General features: G+C 40.4%; 1 protein-coding gene across 4 annotated transcripts in view; it reads right to left on the bottom strand.

The window, feature by feature from the left end:
- Window positions 1-4,832: 4,832 nt before the first annotated feature.
- The window catches only part of LOC143290370 (follistatin-related protein 5-like), a 121,058-nt gene continuing 115,124 nt past the window's right edge, over window positions 4,833-10,766 (bottom strand). For all 4 annotated transcript variants that reach the window (XM_076599766.1, XM_076599758.1, XM_076599775.1 and 1 more), the window contains one exon: window positions 4,833-10,744. In XM_076599766.1, the coding sequence (XP_076455881.1) occupies window positions 10,545-10,744 (200 nt within the window). In that variant the 3' untranslated portion in view covers window positions 4,833-10,544. The remainder of the gene's footprint in view (window positions 10,745-10,766) is intronic.

Raw genomic sequence — 10,766 nt, 5'->3', positions numbered from 1 at the left:
CTCTGTGTGTGAGAGAGAGAGAGAGAGAGAGAGAGAGAGAGAGAGTGAGAGAGAGAGAGTGAGAGAGAGTGCGAGAGAGAGAGAGAGAGAGAGAGAGAGAGAGAGAGTGAGAGAGAGAGATCCAGGTAGCAGCTAGACAGAGCTTTCAACATTGCTAATCTCCCTTTTGTAAACAGGCAGTACAAGTGAGTGTTGGAGATAAGCGAAATAGGCCGATCAACTCCTTAGAGTTACCACCCAACCCATCACGCATGCACCAAACATTCAACATGACATGTATTCCCAAACCTTACCTTTTGCCTTAAAAGTATAGTAGCGACCATAGACCACCGTGTTCTCCACCCCACCCCCACTTTCGATCTTCCCAACACTGTTCAGTCTTACTCCCGTTGTCAAGTCTTACCGTTGCTAACACACTTCCTCTGAAAGTTGTCTACCGTGCGAACATCGTAATTGTCGTCCGGTGGTCACTCAGCAATGCACGACATCCCATGAATGAATAAATACACAACTGGGCGGTCATTGACATCAGGTTTTCTAGAATTCTTTTCAACTCTCTCTCTCTCCATCTCTCTCTTTCCAATGACTATCCTGAGCATTTTGTCACAAGTATACTTGCACAGCACAGAACAGCAACTCACGTTGGTACACAGGCGCCAGTTATTTGAACACAAGTGTTCCGTACGTGTGTTCTAAACAACAACCACAAACATGTCCAGACTTTTCAGTTTCAAAAATGTCGGAGTTCGAAATGTTTCTGTCCCAACGCACTCGCTCCCATTCTCCCAAACACCCCAGTTGTAGCATATTTTGATTTCAACGCAAACACACAGCACACACACACACACACACACCCACACCCGGATATAACAACTCACATGGTTCACAGTCGGGTGATTTGCCGACACAGCGAGTGTTTGTGCTCTCGTGAATTTCCGGCCAAACTCGGGTCTTTGCCGAAATAGTACGTTCTGATTTCGGGAATTTCCGGTCAATATGGAGCAGAACATTAACACAGGTATCGAGCATTTTTCGACCGCTGTTTTTTTTCAATCATTCAACCCAAGAAAGTATGTGTAACGCAAAAAACGTCGGTCATAAGTTCTTATCCTGAGGAGATTACAGCCTGTCTTTACCCTTCTTTTCTTTTTTTTTTCTACAACTCCGGATTTTTCCGGCAACGCTCGGCTCAATATCGGTAAAGATCGTGACCTAAAATGCCCCCCGTGCATGGCAACCAGTAAACAGGATCTAACAGAAAGGTCTGATCAATCGATAGACAATGATCGAGTGTGCGTGGCCATCGCTTCTTCTACCAGCCGCTGTAGTTGTTCGTTTTGCCGGGGGGTGCTTTCTTGTGAACAAGCGTTGCGAAATACTGTTTAGGCGTCATTTTATGTCAGTGAGGCATGAAACACGAATGTGATTGATTACGAATCATAAGCTTACATTTCTGAATCAGTCAAGAGCTCGGTTAGCTGCATTGTGTAAAGTGCTTGATTGATAAAGTGGGTATTATCATTATTATCATGTGATTTGGCGTGTGTGTGTTGCGTTGTGTGGCCGGCATGGTGCGTGTGTCAGTGTTTCATGCTTGTGATGAAATGTGTGTGTGAATTCCTGGCTTGGAGTGGCTGTTAGATCCTGGCTTGGAGTGGCTGTTAGATCCTGGCTTGGAGTGGCTGTTAGATCCTGGCTTGGAGTGGCTGTTAGTTCCTGGCTTGGAGTGGCTGTTAGATCCTGGCTTGGAGTGGCTGTTAGATCCTGGCATTCCTCATGTGCATGTTAAATTCTCTGTGGTGCCAGTAAAGAGTAGTGTGTGTAGTAGTGTGTGTGTGTGTGTGTGTGTAATTCTGTGTGTGTGTCTGTCTCTGTGTGTGTGTTCAGGTTCAGGTTCAGGTTAGGGGCTGATGTTGATCATCGTAGCCTCACGGCTTTTTACGCCCCGTCTCATTTATGATTAACACAAGGCCTCACAGCCTTCTTTGTGTGTGTGTACATTTGTGTGCGTTCATGCATGAGAGAGAGAAGGGAGAGAGAGACCGACAAAGAAACACAGAGACAGGAAGACAATGTGTGTGAGTATATGTGTGTGTCTGTGCATGTGTGGCTTATAAGCATACAAGAATGATGATACCCAGTATATGTGTGTGTCTGTGCATGTGTGGCTTATAAGCATACAAGAATGATGATACCCAGTATATGTGTGTGTGTCTGTGCATGTGTGGCTTATAAGCATACAAGAATGATGATACCCAGTATATGTGTGTGTCTGTGCATGTGTGGCTTATAAGCATACAAGAATGATGATACCCAAAGAGCACAGCTCTGTGTGTATTAGCAAGGGCAGCATGCTTATGTCGCCTGGTTGAGTTCAGGTTCAAAAGTTCTAAGCTGTTTGCACTCTATGTCTCTCTGTCTCGGCTAAATAGATATATTAAATGTGTAGGCCTACATTTTTTTTTAAAGAAAACACTACAACATCAAACACCACAGAATTCTACACAGTTCAGCACAATTAAGCCTTGTCAATTTGACTGCCATTTCTATCTGTTCACAGTAAATATTTTAAATATGTATTTAGACATGATGTAGCCTTTGCGTCAATGAAAGTTATGCACATAATCATGAAGCCATATTATCTAGTTTACCTGTATGATGTAACTGAAATGAAATGTCTCTGACAGTATGGTTTAAAAAAAAAAAAAAAAAGGATCCAAGCACAAAGCAGCTCAGATGCTACGTCTTTACGAGGCTGGAACTTGAAGAGAGTCTGATCAAAATTCATTCCATTTGTCAATTTGTGTGTGGATACATGTGTGTCATACAGGGCACTCTGTCATTGGACTGTTTCCAAGGAGGAAAAAACTGCAGAGGATCCACATATTTCAGTTCCTGAAGCATAGTGATTCTTATGGCACCCTTGCATGTATCCTGCGATGCAGAAAGTAATTGCCTAATTGATACCATATGCACCTTCTGACAAAGGAGCAGACAAGAAAACAGACGATTCAGAGTTCAAAGTGCTTGCTTGAAATGTTTGAGCTAGAGGGCCTTTAACGACTATGTGACACGATAGCTGGTCACAAAACATGGATCACCTTCTGTGCGATCCCAAACAAACAGCCCATTAAAATGTGGGTGGGTGCTAATGACGAAAGACCAACCATACTGGGACCCAGTTTTCAAAGCTGGAAGAGATGTTTCATATTTTCTTCAATCCCCAAGGCTTTCAGTTTATCTGCTTTAAAAGTATACACTTACTGCTAGATATTACATAAAAAGCGTTTAGCCCCAAAGTTGTGAAATCCATCTCTGACCAGCGACCAAATGTTGGTAGAAGAAGGGAAATGCTCTTCAAGTTCAACATGACAGTGCAAAGGCCCATAAACTAAGCCAAGATTACTCTGACCTATCCACAAAAGTGATTTATCTTCCTCACTCTCCCAAATACAGTCCCAACTCAGCCCCATATGTATTCTGGTTGTTGCCCCTTCTGAAGTAAAATCTGTTTCTTCATGTTGATACTGATACTGGCCAAATGTGGTAACAGAACTCCACTTCTGTATGCCACAATCAGTGCAATGAACAGCATGATTCAATTTCAGTTTCTCATGGAGGCATCACTGCGTTTGGACAAATCCATATATGCTGGCAACACATCTGCTAGGCAGATGCTTGACCAGGCAGTATGACCCAACACACTTAACTCTTTCACCACCAAGTTTCTGTGTGAACAACACTCCCCAGTGCCAGATATTTTAGGAACCATGCTCTCAGGTACAGGCTTGGGTTCATGTCAAAACAACAAAGTGGACTTGTTCACTTCAAACACAGCCAATGGGCAAAGGTTAGTCGTCGTTCTTTTGGTAGGAAACTGGCTGCAGCTGTTAAGTTTTGTTGCAATGTCATCAGCATGACCCTTCGATGTCAGTAGAAAAAAGTCGCCTATGGCAGTGAAAGAGTTAATAAGGCCAAGTCAGGCCTTGCATGTACACACACACACACACACACACACACACACATATATATATATATTTGTGTACCTATCAGAATGGATTTCTTATTTGGAATTTTGCCAGAGGACAACACTCTTGTAAATGCATTTGAAACATTACTGTTTCAGGCAAGTTTTTGCAGCTATTAGTGGTTTATAAATGAAAGATGTGTTTCTTCATTGAAAAGAATGGAAGTGCACATGCAAGAAAGGACCTCTCGTTATGTGTGGCGCTCGTTACATTGGCATCATTCACCTCCATGTGCTGAAAAGTCAGCATCATTCATCTCCATGTGCTGAAAAGTCAGCATCATTCACCTCTATGTGCTGAAAAGTCAGCATCATTCACCTCCATGTGCTGAAAAGTCAGCATCATTCATCTCCATGTGCTGAAAAGTCAGCATCATTCACCTCTATGTGCTGAAAAGTCAGCATCATTCACCTCTATGTGCTGAAAAGTCAGTATCATTCACCTCTATGTGCTGAAAAGTCAGCATCATTCACCTCTATGTGCTGAAAAGTCAGCATCATTCACCTCTATGTGCTGAAAAGTCAGCATCATTCACCTCTATGTGCTGAAAAGTCAGCATCATTCACCTCTATGTGCTGAAAAGTCAGCATCATTCACCTCTATGTGCTGAAAAGTCAGCATCATTCACCATGCCCCATAGAAGAAAACTGTGCAAGTTCCAAAGTGGTCTTTAACTTTCTGTGAACCATATATGAAAGAGAGATAGAGGCCCAGACAGAGACATGGAGAAACAGTCTGCGAGAAGAATCACACACACACACACACAGAGAAAATAAAGTTTCCACGCTACAAACACCTCCCAAATTCCAAAACAAAACTTTTTTTTATTGTACACTGAACAGATGTTTTGTCACACAGTAAGGATGAACGGTCACAGACAACGTGCATGAAGCTGGTTACAAAGAGAACCAAAACACAGGGCAGGAATAGGACAGACAACTGGAATTGCATATAGCAAACCATCCTCATTCAGAGGGTGCTTTGAAAGAGACACTACCACTGTACAGTCCCTTCTTATTTTTAGTGATTGGATATGGTAGGGTTTAGGACAGATTTTTGGAAACTGTGTGTGTGTGTGTGCAGGTGTGTGTGTGTGTGTGTGTGTGTGTGTGTGTAGGTGTGTGTGTGAGAGAGTCAATGTGTGTGTGTATGTGAGGATACATGCATATCTTGCATCAATTACTGTGTAATGCAGTGTACAATGTACCAAAATCTAACTTGCTTTAAGTTGCCAAAAAATCTGTCCTGCCAAAAACGCTGCGTCTCTTTTTCATTATGCAGCTTGTGCCAATGACGTTTTCTCATACACTGAAATCACAATGTTCTGAGAAAATAATGTGGCTACTCCACTCAGACACTGGGTTTTCAATATCATATTGTGTAACATTGTGTATGAAATGCAATCACTTCATACACTGGGTTTCAATATCATATTGTGTAACATTGTGTATGAAATGCAATCACTTCATACACTGGGTTTTCAATATCATCTTGTGTAACATTGTGTATGAAATGCAATCACTTCTAGAACAGAATTTGGCCAAGCAGAGCAAACCAATAGGCCTAGTTTGCATCAGTTTGACATGGTACAGTATATGACACCAAACAATTTCTTCTGGAACAACCTGTTTTTCTTTCTTTTCTTTTTTTCTTTTTTTTTCTTTGACTTTTCATTTTCAGCATAAGCTGTACGATTGGAAATAGTCAATGAGACAGCTTATGCGTAATTAAAACGTCAAGTGCACAGGACGTTGCTCACAATCAAGTTTGCAATCTTGTAACAACATTCACTGTTACACGATCAGGTAAAGAATCTGGTTTCATTTTCATTGCAGACATGCACATACAAGAAAATAAAATAAATGAACAAGCAGGGTGGAGAGTGACAGACACTGGTGGAAACACGGTCCTAGACGAGCATGTGTACATTAAATATATGGCAACACAAAACAAAAAAATACACAACCAAGAAAATTATGGCCGGGGAGCAAAGATGACAACACAAAAAGCGGACTGACTTTTGTTGACAACTAGTATAAAACTACCAAATGTAAAGGGCGGTACAATGAATAAAACCTTCACTCAAATAAAATCACACAGTGGAAATGTCCCTGGACAGGAAAAAAGGGGAATGTACACCACTTTGGTCTAAAAACACCACAAATTATGCAAGCCTAAAAAAAAACAACCTCACTTCATAAATCACATAAAAAGCAGTCACGTCTGAATCATAAATTCAATTTGAAAGAAAAACAAAAGAACTTAACAAAGCCAATGACAATGCACAAAAGTTTTATGACGTGACCAACTCAGGGCATTTGTACACCTGTAGGTCAGAAAAATGATTTCCAGTCCTAACTGCCTGGGAACCTACCTCTCCCTCTAGAGAACCAATGGGGAAAAGGACAACTGCCTTCACTAAATTAATGATTCCATTCGTAATGATGACAGTGATCATAACAATAATAATAAAGTAGTACTAGTTGTCCTGTCAGTTGTAGTGTCAGTAGCAGTCAGTTTCTGTTGTAGTAACAGTAGCAGTCAGTTTCTGTTGTAGTAACAGTAGCAGTCAGTTTCTGTTGTAGTAACAGTAGCAGTCAGTTTCTGTTGTAGTAACAGTAGCAGTCAGTTTCTGTTGTAGTAACAGTAGCAGTCAGTTTCTGTTGTAGTAACAGTAGCAGTCAGTTTCTGTTGTAGTAACAGTAGCAGTCAGTTTCTGTTGTAGTAACAGTAGCAGTCAGTTTCTGTTGTAGTAACAGTAGCATGGATAAAAAAAGAAAAAAGAAAGGAGTCTGAAAGACTGCAGTGCAGTTGCACACAAAATGACCCTATCACCCTCAAACCCCAAATGCTCTTTCCTGACACATTTCCTATGGGGGGTGCGTTCACAAGGCAAGACATTATAGAACACAACAAATCAAATGCTTCTATCAAATCAGATCATATGTATGAGAAAAGGTGGGGGGTGGGCCATTTCACTCTCACATGGAAAGAAAGTGCTACCAAAAGGCACATGTTAAATGGAAAGATGAATCACAACAGCAATTGCCATGTAACCATAGTACAATGAATGACCTTGATAATTATGACTGTGAGATACAAAACTTCACCCTGACCAAATCACAGCCGAGCTCAACGGAACACACTCAAGATGAGGGGGTACAGGTGGGGCAACAGATAGAAACAAAACAAGGACTTCCCAGAGTATCAAAGCTCAAATACTTTTAGAAAGCAATCCGTTTTCCCGCTGGTTTAAGCTCAACTTGAAAACAAATATATACATCACTCCAACACATTCCAACAACCTCAAAACACACTCCCAACAGACATAATAATTCCATTCCAGCAAAATATTCCCAAGAACAGCAAAATTGAAACGACAGTAAAACCGCTGACAAACCATGCTGATGCATCATACAACACTACATCTACAAATGTCTGGCACACAGCAGCAAAGTGCTAGCCCCTTCCTACGAACCCTAACACAAGTTTCAAAGGCTACAAAACAACTAGCAATCAAAGCAGAAGCACATTAATATGAAGCTAAGTGTCCCTTGGGGATGACAGTTGATCAGTCTGCTTCCCTACGGCTGCAACACGTCCTCTCTGCCCAGTAACATCAAATGGATGCTATCCAATGCCTCACCATATCAACAACACAATTCACTTCCATGTAAGCGCAACAAACAGCCCACATTGCTGTGGCTTAGCAAAGATTAATGTTTCTCAGCTTTATGTGATCTGCGCGTTGTTCCACATCAAGCACAGTAGTCAAATCGCCTTCCACACCAGCTACTTAAAATGCAATACATTTCTGGAATGTACACAGCAAAAAGTAAAAATCCCAAACACTGTAAATCTCATTTCTCGCCAATACAACACAAACTGAATCAAAAAAAAAAAATAATATGAATAACAAAATAAAGGGGTATGACTGTGAGAGGGAGGATTACAGGGATGTTATGTTTGTTACATTCATGACTGGTGTTGATGTGAAAACACTCACTGCAGTCTTTAACACGAGACTTCACTTTCCAACACAGACCAGTATCAAACAACTCAACACTGAGTCAGCCAGCCTTGTACCCATGATCAGCGTGATTCTTTTCTTTCTGCTTCCCATGTACGTTACAGATCACAAGCAGCAGTGTCCTGCACCTTTCTGGCAGAGTTTAGCATGGCACCTGTCGTCAACAGCTCTTCCAAATCTTATCCCGGATTTACAGGAATGTGACAAAGGTACAAGATTAAATATTCTTTAAAAAAAAACAGACGGGAGCAGGTGGGCATAATGACATATAATAATAATAGGAGCACATTTACATGATAAAAATAGTCTGTTTGCTTTTTGTACAAGGATTCTTAACAAATACAGTAAAACACACAATGGACACAAGCGGTTTTCTACAGCAAGCGTTCAAATATGATCATTCCACATGTAAAATAAATCTCTACCAGACAGGTTTGTGTGTGAAAAAGGAAGAAGGATTTTTGGAAATAAAAGGAAACATGAAAAAAACCAAATGCATCAACAAAGAAAGGAACAGTGATAAACAAAGAATGAATAGACCAATGAATGAATGAATGAATAAGTTGCTAACCAGTAGCTAAACAAACCATCTGATTTTGAAGATAATAAACTGAAATGCATGCTTGTTGCATTTCATCAAATGTTACACAGGTTTACAGTCTTCCAGGAATTAAAACAATTGTCCAAACCAATCAACATGATTGGGCTTGCTTGCAAAGAGTACATTCTCATTAAATAATGCAAGCAAATTAATGAAAAGAAAATAAACAGATAAACACTTTGTTTTTTTACTTTTTCCAACAAAAAACTCTTGCGTATGGAACATATGATCTTTTGTGTCCTTAACAGCTAAACCTTTATCCAAAACACCAATTCTAAATGCTTTATAATGTATTTCACATTATATTTCCAATGTCTTTGTGGCTTAGAAATTAAAAAAAAAAAAAAAAAAAAAAAAAAAAAAAAAAAATCAAAATTCAAGTATGAGGAAAATCAATAAATAAATAAATATCTAAATTTACAATAACATGAAGATGAAAGTAAGTAACACTCCATTTTATTTATGAGTGCATCAAGCAATCATTGGTCATAAAATGTCAACTTGTATACCACAGGGTTGGGTTTATTTTTACCAGGCAGTGTTTATGACCAACCTTTAAGCACATAATATCACATCGTTGAGTGGTAGGTTGATGGATCTTAGTTTCTTCCACTGTTTACACGCCCCAACTATCTCTGACTTTTTCTCTTCCCCCCAAAATATTGATTTTTTCATATCACCTCCAGTTTTCAGTTTCAAGTGAGTTTTTTTTCTTTTCTTTTTTTCTTTTTTTTATATTATAATTTTTTTTTTTTACTGCAAATTCTCCATGAGAATATGTTGCTTTCGGTTTTCGGTAAGATTTTCAAGGAAAGAAAACGACCTTAGTTTGTGTCAACTCTGGCCTAAATTTCAACTTTCTGAAATACTAAACAACACTTTTTGCAGGTTCTTTGTCTTTCCCAAATATCTTTGCAGAATCCTGCACTGAGTGAGTTCTGAGCTGATATTAGTCAGTCAAACTTCAGCACTGAGGGTGACATGCGAACAAGTGTCGTATCATGAAATGCTTGAGACCTGCTTTCTCTAAGTCTATTCCTTCTTTTTTGATTTCCTCTCCTTTTTTTTTTTTTTGTTTTTTTTAATTTCTCTATGGTTTTTTTCATATTGCATAGATTCTAATACACTAGCTCAAGTGGATGATGCAGTTATACTAACTATGACTAGTTTATGATAAGTTTTTGTCTGAGAAACATTACACAACAGCTGTCAAAAAGAGATTCTCCTCAACTGAACCCAAAGGCTTGGTAAGTGGCATCCGTGTTTCATGTAGCATTTTTACTTCAAGAACGTGAGAGGTTATCTGAACAGCAATGAAGCACTCATTAAAACAAACACAAAGAAAGAACACATGGATTTCTTCAAGCCTTCAAAGAGCCAATCAGGAGCCAGGTACTTGACAGTGTTCCATAATGTTTCAAGCCACCAATCTCTCTTTCTCTTAAGACACAAATTCTAGTTACCTAAAAGGTAGGTATAGCACATCAGCTCAGCCTTCTCTTGTACAAACAACCCTGTAGTGAATAGACAATAAACCAACCAGACTAGCTATCACTCCTTGGCATCCTTGTGAAATAGACAAGACTCATTTCTCTGTGAGAGAAGAGAAAGAGAGAAAAAATTCTCGCAAGGTACCACCCCTGATGAAGTTAGGGAGTCCAATTTGTTTCACTTCTTGCGTACCCCATAACTGATGAGAGATAAAAGAAATGTTTAAAATGTCCTGCCCTTCTACGTAAACACAAAACCAGCAGAATTCCTGTTCCCTGCTGAGAGAATTAAGAGTGCCCCCCCCCCCCACCCCCCCACCAAACTAATAACACACAACAGCCAGCATCCAGTACACCCCCCCCCCCCCTCCCACTCGCCCCCTGTCCACTGAGGACTAGTGTCCGACAAAGACGGCTGCCTGACTGCGGGGGATGTCTGTGTTCTCACAGCTCACGTGGTGGAACTTCATGTCCACAATGGCTAGGGACGACTTGGAGGGAGCCATCAGGAAGTTGCAGAAGATGTCCCCGGTGGTGATGGTCCGCTTCACCGGGGAGGGATGCCAGTCAGACGACGTGGCTGCGCCCTTGGCTCCTGGGCACATGAGAGAAACAGG

Source organism: Babylonia areolata, chromosome 1 (assembly GCF_041734735.1).
Source record: "Babylonia areolata isolate BAREFJ2019XMU chromosome 1, ASM4173473v1, whole genome shotgun sequence".
Classification (NCBI taxonomy): domain Eukaryota; kingdom Metazoa; phylum Mollusca; class Gastropoda; order Neogastropoda; family Buccinidae; genus Babylonia; species Babylonia areolata.
Note: the sequence above shows the minus strand (reverse complement) of the source record. Positions and strands in the feature narration are given on the sequence as shown.